The sequence below is a fragment of the Anabrus simplex genome, chromosome 2 (assembly GCF_040414725.1).
Source record: "Anabrus simplex isolate iqAnaSimp1 chromosome 2, ASM4041472v1, whole genome shotgun sequence".
In the NCBI taxonomy this organism is placed as follows: Eukaryota; Metazoa; Arthropoda; class Insecta; order Orthoptera; family Tettigoniidae; genus Anabrus; species Anabrus simplex.
In genome coordinates, this window is record NC_090266.1 from 282,678,399 (window position 1) to 282,696,815 (window position 18,417).

General features: G+C 38.8%; 1 protein-coding gene across 4 annotated transcripts in view; it reads right to left on the reverse strand.

Annotated features, from left to right (window-relative positions):
* The window catches only part of CNT2 (Concentrative nucleoside transporter 2), a 407,606-nt gene that overhangs the window by 224,658 nt on the left and 164,531 nt on the right, over positions 1–18,417 (reverse strand). For all 4 annotated transcript variants that reach the window (XM_067139021.2, XM_067139023.2, XM_067139024.2 and 1 more), the window contains 2 exons: positions 15,086–15,257; positions 11,668–11,821 (listed from right to left, as the gene is read on the reverse strand). In XM_067139021.2, the coding sequence (XP_066995122.2) occupies positions 11,668–11,821; positions 15,086–15,257 (326 nt within the window). The remainder of the gene's footprint in view (positions 1–11,667; positions 11,822–15,085; positions 15,258–18,417) is intronic.

Genomic DNA, 18,417 nt, shown 5'->3' on the forward strand with positions numbered 1-18,417 from the left:
ATGTATGTATGTATGTATGTATGTATGTATGTATGTATGTATGTATGTATGTATGTATGTATGTATGTATGTATGTATGTATGTATGTATGTATGTATGTATGTATGTATGTATGTATGTATGTATGTATGTATGTATGTATGTATGTATGTATGTATGTATGTATGTATGTATGTATGTATGTATGTATGTATGTATGTATGTATGTATGTATGTATGTATGTATGTATGTATGTATGTATGTATGTATGTATGTATGTATGTATGTATGTATGTATGTATGTATGTATGTATGTATGTATGTATGTATGTATGTATGTATGTATGTATGTATGTATGTATGTATGTATGTATGTATGTATGTATGTATGTATGTATGTATGTATGTATGTATGTATGTATGTATGTATGTATGTATGTATGTATGTATGTATGTATGTATGTATGTATGTATGTATGTATGTATGTATGTATGTATGTATGTATGTATGTATGTATGTATGTGTGTGTGTGTGTGTGTGTGTGTGTGTGTATGTATGTATGTATGTATGTATGTATGTATGTATGTGTGTGTGTGTGTGTGTGTGTGTGTGTGTGTGTGTGTATGTATGTATGTATGTATGTATGTATGTATGTATGTATGTATGTATGTATGTATGTATGTATGTATGTATGTATGTATGTATGTATGTATGTATGTATGTATGTATGTATGTATGTATGTATGTATGTATTGCGCCGTTCCCGCGTCCAGGCATGGACACAAGAGATCCTGACTAGCTCTAAAATTCAATTGGTCCGATGACTAAGTTTTATGGGTGTGAGTTCCGTAATAGAAAAACGTCCAGGTCGGTTAATGGTAGATTCTAACTAACGTTGAAAGACGTCTCTTACCCGTAACTAGTTAGATACCATACTCTTATTAGCTCTTAGAGAAGTTGTCGTCAACTGAAACTACTATAGTCTTACAACTAATACTTATTCTAAGAACACATAGAAAGAATGTTGAGGTTTCACTATCCCATATTTATTTAAATATTAAATCAGACATTTAAGAAAAATTATCTCAAATTTTACCAATGAATACTTCTTAGAGTGAGTAACTTGTTATCATTCCTACAATCTATATTCGTCATCAACATTTCAGAAAAATTACATCTTCCGAATTCATCATCGGATTATATTATTTCATTTCATAAGTCCATTGATCTCTCAAAATCATAGAATATTAGAATAAATATTATGTAACATTTGGGGACTATTGAGAAACATATGTTTTCATTCGTATGCAACTCACTTACGAAGTTGGGCGATGATGAATTAAATTAATGTGAATGAAATTAATTATATTTACATGTGCCGTACTGGCAAGAAAATAAACATTAATATCAAGAATACTAAGAGTATAGGATGCATCCTTTAAGAAGAAAAATAAAAATTGTATCAATTACTATTTACAATATCTCTAACTATACTCTCTTGAGAAATAAAGAACGCTTGTGGAATTGACGAGTTAATGTTCAGTTAAGAATTGGAGTTCAAGTTCTCTGAATATAAGTTATTCTTGGAATAAATATGAAATTCTGTTCGTTACTACCTATTCCTTACTCTTTAAACTGCCACATTATTTAATTTTCACTAACTGTGTGTCTCGATGCAGGTTAAAAATTCTCAATAATAATTATCACAAAATTTTCTTGACTTTGAATTGACAAGTACTCTCTTGTATGTTTCACAGTTCAAATATTCACTTTCACATGCTTAATTGCTTCTTAGTTACTCATATTTCCCTGCGTCACACACCATAAGCTAAGCTACGTCCATTGTAAGTCGTAATCACCCTTCAAGTAACGTTATCGTAAGATTTAACTTATGAACTTAAGGTAATGTGACCTTAGTTTATTGATTATTAGACTACGTGCGTATTTGGTTGCAAGAAATGTCACCACACATATCCTATGTAGTTATCATCACACATACTACTAACCGAAAATCTACTTGGTCAGATGACACTATCTCCGACTAAAAATAATTCTCTTTTGAAAATCTATGTCACCAGTGATTAGTCTAGTAGGTTGAATTTTGTCCAGAATAATGTTATACACAGTGAGAGTTTTCAAGATCATCCTAAATAAATCACTGAAGGCTTAAATCTTATCATGACTACATATATGACTCTCTAGGCAATTCTAACATGGATAAAAACATTGCTCTACCGGTCTCGAGATCTTATCCTAAGCTATGTAAAAAAAAACATAGGATCAAGAATTATTACATGGAATTGGAAAGAATTCACTGACACTCTCAGAAACATCATTTGAAAATCACGACATCTCACTTCGAACAACTATGACTATCTCTCTCGAAGAAAATAATAAATATGACCATCATAAATCACTATCATCCTTATACCATATCTATAACGCGTTAATTATTACTCACATTTCACGTATAACAAATCTCTCACTTCATTATATGTAAATCACTTCCTTAAACTGCACATCAACGTGCCGTGACATTCATAAAATATCTACTTTACTTCCTACTGCCATAGTGCCAAATTTAACATCATAACTCTGAGTAGTCTACTGCCTTATTCCTTCATGAACACTTCCGATATACGGTCTCGCACCGAGTGACTTTGATTAAAACAGGGCACACTGGTATTAATGCCAACTTCACTCTTTACTCTTCACTGATAATAATAATAACTCTAGCTATCTATCCTCACATATCACTGGAAACATTACGATCGGAATATCACTTGGTGTCCACGCCTACTAATGGAATTGACATTTCATATAGATGAATACCTACTTCCAATCATCTCAGCTAGACGTTTATCTACACACTGTCTTCGCACTAAACACACATATCAACATACAATAATAAAAGATAATATTCTCTTACTTACGAAAACGACTTAGATAATGGACTTAGCTTTGCTCAAGGTGGTCTCGATGTCTCCTCATCTCCGGTCATCTGAGATTAGGATCTCGTCATCTGGTTCCTCCACAAGTGATCGGGTTCATCGTAGCTCCTCAACACGGATTACTGGTCATCCGGGATAGCCAACATCGTATCGCCTCATCAGGATCCAAATAGCGTTGCCTTGCTTCTTTACAGGTTCATAGTGGAATCTCGTACGTATGTAACAGAATAATAACAAAATATGTGATTCATTGCTGTCATTCTTCAACTAATATATCTCTTGTAAAGCTCAGATTGTATGGATTTCGTTAGGGTACAGTCAATCCAATAAACGAGCTCCAAATCGACTAAGGTAAATGTTAAATATTAATTCCAATTTAAAAATGAAGTTCTTTCCTCTATATTTTTGTTGGTGTGAATGCACTCAACAGCTGATCAGTAAGTATCCTTCACTATTAAGCGGTATCGGGAAAATTTATTGAAGCTCTGCGCCACTTCGTGACGTAGTTCTATTGTAATCTGTTTATCTCCTTTTTAACGTATTTAATCTTCCGCGCAGCGATTAAATCTTGATAACAGCTGTTTGGCGTGTAGTCGCGAATTATATTTCGTTTCCAAATTACAATATTTAGTTCAGCTGGATAATCCTTTTCAATTTAGTCTTGCGTCTTCTTACTGCGTCAAGGTCAGATTACATAGTAAGTGATGATCAAATTTTTCTCTTGAATAATAGGTTTAAATAATGTCCATTTGTCATTCTTTTTCTGCGCCTTCTATACATGGTTATTTCTGTAACCGACTGATGAAAATACTTACATTTCGGTCCGTACTGACGTTAAACGCATTTTATTTAACATTTTGATCGCAGAGACTCCATCTTTGTTCCTACAGCTCTTATAAAGGACTGTGAAACGGCACAGTATGTATGTATGTATGTATGTATGTATGTATGTATGTATGTATGTATGTATAGTAATTTAGGGATATCTCGACACTCTAAGCAAAAACCTGTTATTTTGATCATGCTTTATTTGTAAAATATTTCAATTATTTCCTAGGTGATTTTGTACACAGTTAGTTTGTGTTTTCTATTATTTATGGAAAAAATAACATTTTACAACATGTTTAAGTATCAAATAAATAAAGGATGCAATAATGTCCTCTTCTCCCGCACTTAGGGAGAACCTGACACTAGGTAGGACCTCTGAATAGTTACGCAACTATGGTACACAGTGGATACATATAAACTGTTCATCGTTTCGATTTTCCACACACATCTCGTGGAACCATTTCATGCATTCCCCACTACATTGGACCCATGCCTCTTTACGGTTGTCGTCACATACCGCGCAGTAATTCTCAGAGCAACGAAGACTGCTTAAGAAACTAGCTTCCCCGTTGCGCACGCCGAGTTCTCGTTGTTGTCCTTCGATTTGAAGGATTCTTTTCATTTTCGCGTTTCCTATTCTTTAAATTTTCCCGATAATCCTTTGAAGTCACCGTGGCGGGTGGGGGGGGGGGGGGGAGAAGCAACACATCTCTATTCATAAAGCTGATGCCTTATCAAGCACATCCGGATCTTTGCAGTGCGTTGAGTGTCCGTCGATTATGAACGGAATCCTGCCCCCGAGGTTTGTAACGGTTTAGGTGATCAAGGAATAATGAAAATACCTCAGTGGTCATATACACTGATTCGGACATTTTAACAACTGATCCACTGGGCATTCCTTTTGAGTGTATCTTTGCCTTACCCCTTTCATTATAACAAAGGGTGGGATAGCATATCCAATAGCATTACCACACACCATTACTGTTGCCGTAGATCCCTTTTCTGCCGTGGAGCTATGAAACACGTTTTTCTTTCCTTTTTCAATGATAATCTTCCCTGCCTTAAATATGAGCTGAACACCAGTTTCATTGACATTGAAAATATTACCAGGCTCTTGAAAAACCCCGTCAGATCCAACCATTGCCTTTTGTTTTTTAAATATGCTTCTTAACACAGTTCCTCTGAGTGAACCTAAAAGCCAGTTCCCGTAAGTCGGTCACTGTTCTCCCAAACGCTTTAGAATCGAGATTTTCACGGTTGACTAACTGGTCCTCCATAGCTTTGTCAATTGTTGCTCCTTTTTCCAGTTTTCTATTGGTAGATTTACCAGATAGTATTCTGGATCTGAGTGTATTCCTTTGAATACTGAAGTACTTCGCAACTGTTGCTAAAGTAGTTCCATTTTCTTTCACGTCCTTAATAGCAGCAGCCATATCTTCTGCACTTCATCGTCCAAGCAGACCTTTATACACATATTTCCGTGGCATCCTCCACCTATAACCATTTGGATGCAAAACTATTAATGCGAAACTTCTACTTTATCATCAGTCTCCAACCTTCGTAATTTGAGTTTAACTTAACAATACAAACATTATCATAAAAGAATCGCATTACAAAAATATTATAAATATCCTAATACACTACATTGTCATCATTTATTACTCCTACTAAACTGTAGTATTAACGCACCATTAAACCATGTCCCCATAAATGTATCCCGGTTTAGAGATTCAGGGAGATCTCGACACTGTCGAGATCTCCCAGCTTGTCGTGTCTGGATCTCCTCGAGTTTCATTGGCAGGCAAGAGGTCGCAACACTTACCAAGCTGAAGGTTTGGCGATTTGGAAATGACATGACCGCTTCTCCGAAACTTGCTTAGTGCGCCTAACCTAAAACATTATCTTAAAAGTATCGCATATCTACCTATTTCGTTACACAACCTGCTCATCATATTATAGCAAGTTACTTTTAAATCATATATCACTTACTTACTCACCTTCAGTTGTTCATATGCCTTGTATTCATAGTGATAATCTTCAGCTAACAGGATGACCATGAGCACAAAACCATACGGCTCCAGTCAATGTAGTTGCAAGTTTGACCTGTGCAACACTGTGGTTACGAGAGGCGCTTAAAAGTGTCGAGTTCTCCCTCATGTCTGGATCTCCCTAAGTTACCTTATGTATGTATGTATGTATGTATGTATGTATGTATGTATGTATGTATGTATGTATGTATGTATGCATGTATGTATGTATGTATGTATGTATGTATGTATGTATGTATGTATGTATGTATGTATGTATGTATGTATGTATGTATGTATGTATGTATGTATGTATGTATGTATGTATGTATGTATGTATGTATGTATGTATGTATGTATGTATGTATGTATGTATGTATGTATGTATGTATGTATGTATGTATGTATGTATGTATGTATGTATGTATGTATGTATGTATGTATGTATGTATGTATGTATGTATGTATGTATGTATGTATGTATGTAATTTCTTGCTTTGTAATCTACAGCAAAATAAACAAGCATTTGAACACAGTATTAGCTTTCACGGTCTTTGTGGTGCATAACTACAAAAGGTATCTTTTAGGTTCTCAATATTTACGTATATTAATCAGGCACAAGGATGTAGTTCACAAGCCAGTGACTAACAAAAATTGTCAAAATTGATCCTCGTATATTTCTAATGTTTCTGCACTGGGAAATTTAAAAATAAAGATAATGCCTGTCCTAGTGTGCATGCTTCCTGTGGCCACCATAATGTTGATTGGTGATTGCATTTTACCTGGTCAACAATTGCTGAATATCTAATTGCCTTATAGACTAGAGGCATTAACATTCACTGACTGGTTGTACAAAGATTATTTCATATAGCATGGAATAGAGAACCAGATTTGCATGGAGCCTGGCTAGACTTCATACACAAGGACTTGGTTGACCCAATATTTTATTAGCAAAGAGTACTGAGAGCACAGACGGAATAATAAGAAGCCTGGAGGTAGCATTACATATAATTTAAAAGATCTTATGCTGCATCCATCAACTACAACTTGAACAATGAAGGAATAATTGCTCGAAAAGTAAAAGACTATCCTCTGATACAACCAGATACATAGAGTATTGCTGCTACTATGGATAACAGACTTAAAGAACTGTTTGATTATGACATCGCTGAAATCAATGGATTTATATTATCAGAGGGTTGAATCACGCCTTGCCTTTGCAGATGATATAGCCCTGACAGCGAAGGATGTATCAAGAATAGGGAGGCGATTACAGGGTGGGGGAAGGTGGCAATTATCCCCCCAACTTGTGGAAGAAGAATTACATTTATATTCCATTTTAGCTCAGTGAAACTAGGAATTATATAAAACAGCAATTTATACGAGAACTGTTGTCTTATCACATAATTATTTTCTTTACTATAATTTATTAAAAATACTTTGCAGAAATATGCACGCAATGTCATTCGTTGCAGCTAACCGATTTGTACAGTACCACGGCAAGTGATGCAAACTCGCGCAGTAATGTGTAGCTTGTGCTGTGAGGAATGGCAGCAGGAGTATATGTTAGCAAGGTCATAGACATTAAGGTATGTTTACCCGTTTGTCATACACTGACTTAGCAAATGTCATGGGATAGTCACCTAATAGAGTGTGGGGCCTCCTCTGGCCCTGCGAACTGCAGTGAGACGCCGTGGAAGTGAGTCGACACGTCCCTGGTAGTCCTTTGGACGCAGCTGACACCAAATCGTTTGCAGAACGGCCGCCAATGCTGGTCTGTTCGTGGGTGCAGGATCCATGGCACGGAGCCTGCGTTCCAGGACATCCCAGATATGCTCGATAGGGTTCATATCGGGGCTCCTGGGTGGCCATGGCAGTCGTTAGACCTCCGCTGCATGTTCCTGGAACCATTCCCGGGCGACGTGGGAGCGATGTGGCGGCGCGTTATCATCTTGAAACACCGCAGAACCGTCTGGGCGATGGAAGGCCAAAAATTGGTGGAGATGGTCTCCGAGCAGCTCAACATACCGCGTACCATTCAAAGTCTCTTCCAGAACAACTAGGGGGCCCATTCCACACCAGGAAAATGTACCCCAGACCATAACAGAGACACCAGCGCCCTGGACCACACCTTCCATGCAGGCGGGATCCATCGCTTCATGTGGTCTGCGCCATACACGGTGCCTCCCATCGGCATGGTGCAGTTGAAATCGTGATTCGTCCGACTATGTCCCGTTACGCCATTGTTCCAGCGTCCATCCCTGGTGACTGGCAACAAATGCGCGTCATTGTGCCCGATAACGTTGGGTTAACAGTGGCACCCGTGTGCGGCGCCGGCTCCCATACCACATAGAACCCATGTTCCTACGAATTGTCCACTGGGAGACGTGTCTAGCACGGCCTGTGTTGAAATGAGCCGTGATTTGTTGCACGGTTGCCCGTCTGTCACTACTGACAATCCGTCTCAGATGTCGCCGGTCACGGTCATCGAGGGTGGCTGGACGGCCGGTCGTTCGTCTGTTGTGGACGGTGACATCCGCATTCAACCATTCACGATACACCCTGGACACGGTTGATTGCGTGAAGCCGAATTACCAAACCACTTCCGAAATCGCACTTCCCATCCGTCGGGCACCGACCACCAAACCCCGTTCGAACGGTGTCAGCTCACGACGACGTTCCATGTTATACCTGTCACATGCGCAGCCACTGCTCACAAGGTGTCCTATACAACTGCCGCTGGCACAGGGGGCGTGTGGTGCGCAGACAACACACCTGCGCATCAGTGCTCCGCTATCCGATTACATTTGCTCAGTCAGTGTATGTAATTGTTCCTTTGGTGAAAGTTCTATTGTATAGTATTGAATCAAAATCTCAAAGACTACCATTAACGCACTTAAGTTTATAAACTGTCAACCTTTATTTCTCTGTCAAAATTTACTCAGAGAGTAAACAACTTACCATTAAGCAGCTTCTTTTTCAATTGTGATGTGTATATCCCTGCTATATCCCCCACACTCGGTTACTTATTTTGTATATTCATTTCTGTGCCCTGCACACCAATTTTTAATCTCAAATCTCCGCCACTGACATCAAGTATGGATGTCTATTTTCTGCTGAGATTGTCTCCCTAGGTGGTAAAATGATACGCTCTTTGATGGATAATGAAGAATGGATCAGATTTCTGGATTTAAATTTTAAGGATGAGAACATTTTTGATGAAGAAAATGTGATAGCTCATTTAATTGTCACAAAATTAAGCAAATCACTGTTATTGAAACCTCGCCAGAAGATCTCGATCAATATTAATACACACGTCCCCATTTAATATATCCTCCGGACTGAGTAATATTAACGAATATCAAAAATAATTTCCTGGATGATATGGATCAGAATGGCAGTGGAAGTAATCAATGAGTTCCCACACGATTGTCCAGACGGAATGATCTACGCTCCGCAGAAATTACGAGGTCTTGGTCCTATGCGAGCAAAATGGGAGGCTTTTATTCAAAACTCCAACATCTGCAACAGTCTTCTTCGCATTAATGATCTCCATTTACGTGCTATCAGAATCTCATCAAAAGAGAAGAACTTGTCACTGGAGAAGTTAAATATTCCTGCTGTAGATGATCATATGAGAGAAAGGCAAATAGGAGAGAGATTTTGAGAGCAAGCGTTTCACATTTGGTAATAACACACTCTTTGTAGAAAAGGCATCTCTGCCCAAGCAGACCATCTTGCAGCCAACGTGTGAATGACTAATTGAAAAGGACTTTCATGCTCAGAGTGGTCAGAAGCACTCAAAATACCATCCGATGTCTCATCAGTTTAAGAAGACCATGGCAGATGTCCTAGCATAATATGCTGCTGCCATCTCGACTATTGCAAGAACAAAACCCTTGAATATAAGTTTGGCTTCAGCTGTAAAGAAGTACTACTTCAGAACCTGTGTCATCATAAATTTCGAATAACTCTGTCATCTGCCCTGTGAAACCTAAAGTAGAAGTAGGCCTATAATATGAGAAAGTACACTACATTTTTTCTCAATGATCTACTATAAGAGCCGACATTGTTGCTACTCATCAGTGAACACGAACAGTTGTGATACTTGATCGAATGATCTGCTTTGTGAGTAAGAAAAAGCCGGCCATTGAAAATGATAATGAGAAGCAGAATATATATGTGGCCTAAACCTCATATTTTCCTCAACATACTATCACTATTTTTACCATTTCCACATTTAACCTCCACAGATTTACATACACATAAGAAAATGGAAATTGCAACACCATGAAGGCATTGGTCGTTTGTGTTTATTTTCAAGATATGGAACGATGCTATATAGGTATGTAAACGATCAAAGTTTCAGACCCATTGGATTGTTGCTACAGGTCTCCTCACGTGACTGGCCGGGAAGGAATCAACTCCAATATACGGACTCTGGTGTAGCGTAGTTGACTTGCAGTCTGTGCAGTGAAGTGTTCCCCATTAAACATGCCTCGACGACAGAGAAGAGCAAGCTATCAACAACTGTCGCCGTTTGAGAGGGGTCGGATAATTGGGCTGTGTGAGGCTGGATTATCGCTAAGGACTGTCGCTGCAAGTGTTGGCCGACAGGCATCTACGGTACAACGTGTATGGCAGCAGTGGTCAAATGAAGGTACCCACACTCGTAGACCTGGCACAGGCCCAGCGCGACAAAAAACTGTGAGAGAGGATCGCCACATCATTCGGATGGCCCGGATGGAACCCCATCCAACACCAGCGCAAATTCGAGCAGCTGTGGCACCCCACGTTACACAACAAACAGTTGGTAATCGCCTGCGTGCAGCTGGCTTACGAGCAGAAGGTGTTCCATTGACCCCAAAACAGCGACGTGTAAGGCTGGCCTGGTGTCGAGAAAGATCGATGTGGGTCGACGAATGGCATAGGGTCGTCTTTAGTGATGAATCGCGCTTCTGTCTTGCCCGCAGTGATCGCCGGAATCGTGTGCGCCGACGTACCGGGGAGAAGGGCGCCCAGATCTTATTGTCGAGAGGCACACAGGGCCAACACCAAGCATTATGGTCTGGGGAGCTATTGGCTTTAATGTGAAATCACAATTAGAGCTTGTTGAGGGCACTATGACTGCTCGACAGTACGTTCATAGGGTACTCGATCCAGTGGTTGTCCCTATGATGGCGAACATTGCTAATGGGATTTTTCAGGAGGACAATGCCAGGGTTCACACTGCACGCATCTCCAGAGAAGCTCTCCACGACATCACAACCTTAGAATGGCCCGCCAGATCCCCGGACCTCAGTCCTATTGAGCATGTGTGGGACATGATGGGTCGACAACTGGCCAACCGTCCTCAGCCACCCACAACTCTGGAAAGATTGACCCGTGCAGTGCAGCAAGCATGGGCTACAATTCCTCAGGAAGCGATCCAGGGCCTTATTGACTCCATGCCTCGACGAATTCATCAATGTATTGCAGCTCGTGGTGGGCACATCCTGTATTGATTGTTGTCCAAACTTGCGGTCAGAGGGACCTGAAAGTGTAATAATCGAATCACAGCCGAACACTCGTCCTGCATGTTCAATTGCAGCAATGTAGCACCACTCCTTCTTGGTGTTGCAATTTCCATTTTCTTCAGTGTATTATAGAGCATTCTTAGAGTTACACATGGAGCCAACGCATTTAGAAATAGAAATGTAGAACTCTGAAATGTATGTACAGAATAATAAACATAATATGATCTTAAGACTCTCTGAAACTTGTGATCGGGAAGTCTTCACGAACAGTGTTCAGTCTGATAACCTGATATTCTGTTATCCCTTTGAGATGTAAGCCCTAACATATGCGCATTCTTATGAGCAATGAACATTGCTTACTTACTTTTCCGGGGTGTTTCGAAAACAGAAATCCAAGCAACATAAAGACAATCACCCCCATCATAGACTTGAGCCTCTCACGATCATTGCTTGTATCCCATACAAGGTAAGCGATCAGTGTTGCTGGAAGGATCAGATAAAGTGCTATACGAACTAACCTGAAACAGAGAGTAAACAATAAAATAACTAAATAGAGAAACATTGCATTTAGAAATTGAAATGTTGAATAAGTACTGAAACTTCCGTTGTCTAGGGCAGCGACAACGTCAGGGATATATGAATGCCTTTACGAATGTAGACGAATATTAGCAATTCTTACTTTCAAAGATGTGTGGCATTGGCACATCATTGACACAGCCCTAATTCCACTATTTTATTACATTGTCTTCTGTCAATCATTGCAGTTTTTGTATACTGTTGTATGCTGGTCTCAAGACAAAGTAAGAAAGTGCAAGGAATTGACCCACAAGACACGCAATGAAGTGACAGTTACGAGACAGCTCTATTCGAAGCTCCACTACTACAAGTAGATAAGAGGAGCGGATAATATACAGGGAGCAACAATTCGGATTAAAAGAGATATGGGAAGAGATGGGATCAAGAATATAAACATAATGAAAAGACATTTGGTCCGGGCTCGATTGCAAGGGTTAAGAGCCTACATCAACGGTCAATTATTAGTGGTAACCAATGGTCAATGGACCAAATATTGGACAGTAACGAAATTACGTGAAATGGAGCAGAAAGAGAAGGAAGTGGTAATGGGGAAGAGGATGGAGGAAATGCGAACTACAGATAGTATAGTTCATGAAGACGGGCATGGAAACAAAGGAAAAACCAAGGAAAATAGAGCATTAGAAAAGAGCTCGCAACGAGAAGGAGACTTCACAGTAGAGGAGGCCATGCAGGTTATCGTTGAAGAGATGAGGAGGGAGTCCAAGGCGAGGATTGAGGAGCTGAGGTCGGAGTTCGGTGCCAGAGACGAAAGGAAGAAACACGGAGTGAATGGGGGGGAGGAACCACAAGACGTCACGAGTGCACATAAACGGAGTGAAAGGCAGAAGTCAGAAGCACGAGGTGGCTTGGTAAAAGGGAGGAGCTTGAGCCTGAAAGAAATGTGGGAGAAGACGAGTAACCTGGACGTAGGTGTAAGGACAAGAAGTAAAAAAACAAGCAGTAGTAGCAAGTAAATTGTTGAAGCTAAAGGGAATAGTGGAGGATGTGTGTTATTTGCAGTTGAAATAAGAGTGATCAAGTATTAAATTAGTAAGAGGTGAAATGTGTATGGATAAAAGAAAACAAGCGTAGCGAGGCAGTGGAATTCAAGATCGGACAATAGTAATGAAACGTAAGGAGAAAAAGTGCACAGCGACACGTTAGTGGAGGTAACAATGTAACGGGAGGAGAAAGAGTGTTCAAGGACACGGCAATGGAGGTTACAAGATAGCTGGGATTGCAACGTAGTAAAAATACAGGAAGGTCAGTGTTCAGAAAAGATTGTGCTGAGTAATGTACCAGGCCGGAAGAGACATGCCGCGTGTTTAATGAACAGACACCGTCTGCTTACACTATTGTATCCTACATAGCAATATGTCATTGTGTAGACACTTTCCACAGCAATGTATCATGGGTTTAGTTCGCACTCTGCATAGCAGTATGTTTTTGTTTAATATCTATATGCAGCAATGCGTTATTGTTTTAATTTCTGATTATTATACTCCCAGACTACTTTTCTGCCACGGACAACAGACTATCAATAATGGTTGATCTCGGGTCAGGCGGCAATGTTTATTTGGCTTACTGCCTTTTTTTTTATTACCAGGTGACAGTATTTTTCTTTTCCTTGTGAGCTGGTTTAGGTAAGATTTGTTATTTTTTCTCCACATAAATGGATCATATACATATTATGTAGATCTGGAGAATAAATAAAGAAATACTAAATACTACAAGTAGATATTCTCCCCTTACATGATCAATTATTTTTTACCTCTGTGCAGACTAATTGGGAGCATTTCCATTATTTATTGCAATATGGTAAGTTTTGTTTACTCGTAGTTATTTTTATATCGTTATTTCATTTTTGTATGGAGGTGTGCTCGGTGTGTATTTCAAGCTGTCAGTGGAGAGATGGCGTGAAATGTTATTAGTAGATCAATAAGATTGAGCAGAGCTTTTGAAAGTAGGAAAGATCATAATACGAAGATAAAGTTGGAATTCAAGAGGACAAGTTGGGGAAATATTCATTTATGGGACGAGGAGTAAGTGACTGGAATAAATTTTCAAGGGAGATGTTCAATAAATTTCGAAGGTCTTTGAAAACGTTTAATACAAATCTTGGGAAACAATTCATAGAGAATCAGTCACCTCGGCGACAGCCCTAAATTCAGATGTTTTACACAATGATTTATTTATTTATTTATTTATTTATTTATTTATTTATTTATTTATTTATTTATTTATTTATTTATTTATTTATTTATTTATTTATTTATTTATTTATTTATTTGTGAGCAAGAGCTCCACTAATACTAGTAGATATTCAGTGTAATTTCTTCCCTCCGTATACAATCAGTTTTTTAATGCTTGTGTGCAAGGAGTTGAATTAGGAAAGATGAAAGCGAAAAGCGGTGCATAACTTTTGAACTTACATCACAATAGTACTTAATATTGCTATTATAATTAAATAAGTAAAGATATTCTCCCTCTAAGTTATACGCCACACAGCATATGGAGAGAATGGAGACAATTTGATGATTCCATTCTGCATAAAATAAAATAAATGTGTTTACTTCATTGTACTGTACATTCAGTATTATCCTCACAGCCCTTCCCTAAGGCACATGATACAAGTTCTAACAATAAAGAAGGTATTAGCTGAAAACAGAGTAGGGCCAGGAAAGGCGAGAAAAATTTATAATACTGTCCTGGTAACAAGACAACAAGAGTTCACCAAGAGAGATCAACTAGGAAAGATGAAAGCAAAAATCCATACACAACTTAACACATATTAAAATATTACTTAATATTGTTATTATGCTATACATAATGAAAGATATTCTCCCTCCAAGCTGCAGATAAACTCTAATGCTTTTATTTTGTATATTGTAGTAGTCCTTAGATAAAAAGATTGCCTCAAAACATAGACACCTATGGCATCAGCACAAGCCTTAGATTTTAGATGATGATGATGAAGATGGTGATATAAGAATAATGCCTGAAATGGACATAGCCTAAGTCATGTTACTGAGATTTTTCAGCACTTATTTGAGTCCTATCAGTTTGTCTACCTGGATGAATGATGTCCCCTCCCTCTGCCCAGTGAACTTCTAACGTCTAGAGTCAGCTCTGCCCTAGATGCCAAAGAACAATATACTGAGGAGGAAATGAAGAAAATTGACTTGCAATCATTTTAAAACACAAACCTCTTTTGCCATATATGATCAAAGGAAGTTGATATATGTCGTAGTACATTTTTATATAATACTCTTCCAAAGAATCTCTTGAGTATGTGGAAGTAGAATAGTCCAGTGCATGTGAATACCATCAAAATAATTAGGAATCCATGTCCGTGGCACCATTCCAAGTCGCAGGAAACTGCAACAGGTGTAAATTATACATTAGTTCAATTTGGACAGTATCTTACAAACAGTGTTGATAACCAACATTATGGACTATTACTAAATGCACATTTGAACCATTGACAAGCTTTAATATTCCTCCACAAATTTAGCCATTGAATTGTAAGGAGAATATCAAAACTTGTCATCTGACATCAGCCATGAAAGCTAAGAAGATGGTGTATTGTTATTTGGAGACTGGAATGCGAGAATAGGGGAACAGAGCCCAGTGTACAGTAGAGAAGAAGGAGGGGTAATGAGGAAAAGTATAAGAAGTTAAGATAATGGCATAAACAGTCATGGAGATAAACTCTTAGAAATGTGTGCAGCGGGGAATTCATATATTATAAATGGATGGAAGGAGGGCGACAGGATTGGGAAACTGACTTATGTTACAGAACAGGGAGGAAGCATGATTGACATAGTAATAAGCTCAGAAGATATGCTGGAGGAAATTTTAAGGATGGAGGTAGGAGATTGGATCGAAACACATCATTTTCCAGTATGGGTTTTGTTAAAAAGGAGGAAAGGGAGGCACAAGAAGAGAGAGGTTAAGAAGAATGATGAACTAGGGAGAGGGTATATTAAATATAAATGGACAGAGAAAGCAGAAGGGGAATTGGATACGATAATAAAAGAAGAGTTCCAATTAGTAAGGTATGGATAGGAGGCTGTGTTGGAGGAGTACAACATAGATAGAGCTTTGGAACTGATTTTACACCCAATCAAGAGGATAGCACAGATTGACAGAGGCAAGAGGAGACAAAAGGGAGAGGGGGAATGCTGGTAAAGTAAGGCGTATGAGGAAATGTGAAATAGGGTTACGGGTGTTTTAAGATAGTATAGAAAAAACCAGAGAGGACAGAAAGGGAAGTTTTCTGTAATTTAAGGAAAGACTACAAAAGGAAAATCAGTGAGGGAAAAAAGTCGTGGATGAAACAACAAAGGGAAGCGATAAATAAAGAGTGTAGGACGAATAAAATGGAAAAAATTGGGAGAGAATAAACATAATAGTCAAGGGTGGAAGGAGATTTGAGAAACCAGGTACTGAAGATGAGCAGTGGGTGAACTATTTTAGTGAATTACTCGGGGAAGGGGTGGGGGATGGTATAGAGAGAAGGGGGAAGAAGTTATCTGGAGAGTTGGGGTATCAATATACGAACTGAACAAATAAATTTCAAAAGAAGAAGTCATGGGAGTGTTAGGTAAAATCAGGGGTAGGTTTGCGGGGGGAAGCAATGTTATTAATAATAGGTTTTGGAAGGAAGTAAGCAAAATAGGGCTGATGATAGAGGGCATAGTGAAATTATTTAACAAGATTTTTGAAGAGGGGGAAGTACCCTAAAGAATGGGAAACAGGAATTAAATGTCCAATATACAAGCAGAAAGGTAACAAAAACAAATTTTTACAGGAGTTTTACCTAACAGATTAAGTGAATGGGCGGAAAAGAACTCGGTTTTGTGGGCTTACCAAGGGGGCTTTAGAAAAGGAAAAAACGGTAGACAATATAATGATAGTGAAGACGATTTTAGAAAAATACATGAGTATGCGAAGAGGCAAAGTGTTTGTGGCGGCAATTGATTGTGAAAAAGTGTTTGATAAGGTAAACAAAAGTGCGTTAGTAGTAAAATTAGGTAGGTTGGGTGTTTCAGGGAAGGTGATACGTGCAGTGGAGGCGATATATAAGGAGGTCAGGTGCTGTGTTAATCTGGAGGGAAACAGGTTGAGTAGACCATTTGAGTGTAAGGTGGGTTTAAAACAAGGATGTAAATTATCCCCGATATTGTTTATTTTATTAATGACATTTTGGATGGACACGGCGGGAATAAATGGGCGGCACCGGTGCTTAATGGGACTGATTTTTGCAGACGATGTGGTTTTGCTGATATTAACTGCAGATGGGATGCAGCAAAGTTTATATGCAGTGTCAGAATACGCAAAGGAATGGGCCCTGAAAATTAATGGGAACAAATCTAAAGTGTTAGTAACGCAGAAACATAAAGGCAGAAAAAAGAAGTGATTTGGATGGTACAAGGAGAGAGGTTGGATCAAGTAAATAAGTTAGAATACCTGGGAGTGGTCTTAAACAGAAGAGGGACATGAGAGGATCAAATTAAAAGAGAAAGGAGTAAGGGGATGGCAGCCCTAGCCTCAGTCAAAATTTTAGTGGCTAAATTTCCGGGAATTAGCTATAAAATTAAAACCTTGAGGTTAGTCTTAAGATCAGTAGTATTCGGTAGAATAATGTATGGGGCGGAAATATGGGGACTGGAGGAAAAGAGAGTATACTTAAATTATTAGTAAATTTGGTAAGGCAGTGATGGGGCTCCCTCAGTGCACAGAGAATGCTGGGGTGGAATTAATGTGCTGGGAAGAAATAGAGGTTGAGTGTGTGAAAAGAGTAGTCAAATAATGGATGGGGTTGAAAAGAGAGGAAGGAGGGATAGTGCTCCAGGCTGCGTAAGAACAACAAAAGAAAAGTATGTATAAGTGGTGCTGGCTAGAAAAAAAATTAAACTATGCTTGGAGAGGGTGAGGTTGGTGTACATGTGGGAAGAGTTTTGGAAGAAGAAAGAAGCCAGGCGTCAGGGGGTGATTTCGAGGAGGATTAGAGATATTCAAAGGCAGAAATTGATAGAAGAGTGCAGGAACAGAGGATCGCTTAGTGTTTAGTAATGGAAGTGACAGGGTTAAATATTACGAATATAGAGACGTTAAGCAGAGGAAGATTACTATGGTGGCTGATGGGACTATGCAAGAATAAGGGATGGACAAAGGATAAACATAAGACATTATGCGTATTATGTGGGATATCAGGCAATGACCTACACGTAATAGGTAATTGTAAAGATACGGAGAAGGTAAGAAATAAACTTTTGAGTGCCAATAATCATGAATTATTAGAAAAAGGGGATGAGCGAAAACTCGTAGGGTGGATTATCAAAGAATGGGAGAAAGGTGGAATAAACAGGTGTTTATGTGTGGCAATGAGAGTTTGTTAAATACAGTTAAAAGAGGAAAGATCATAGAAATAAAGTTCAATGAGCTAAGGGTGTAAAATGAGAATGAATTTGAGGAGTGTGTATGAGTGATAAGCAAAATTGTTAGATATAAGTATGTGTACGTGTAGAGTTGA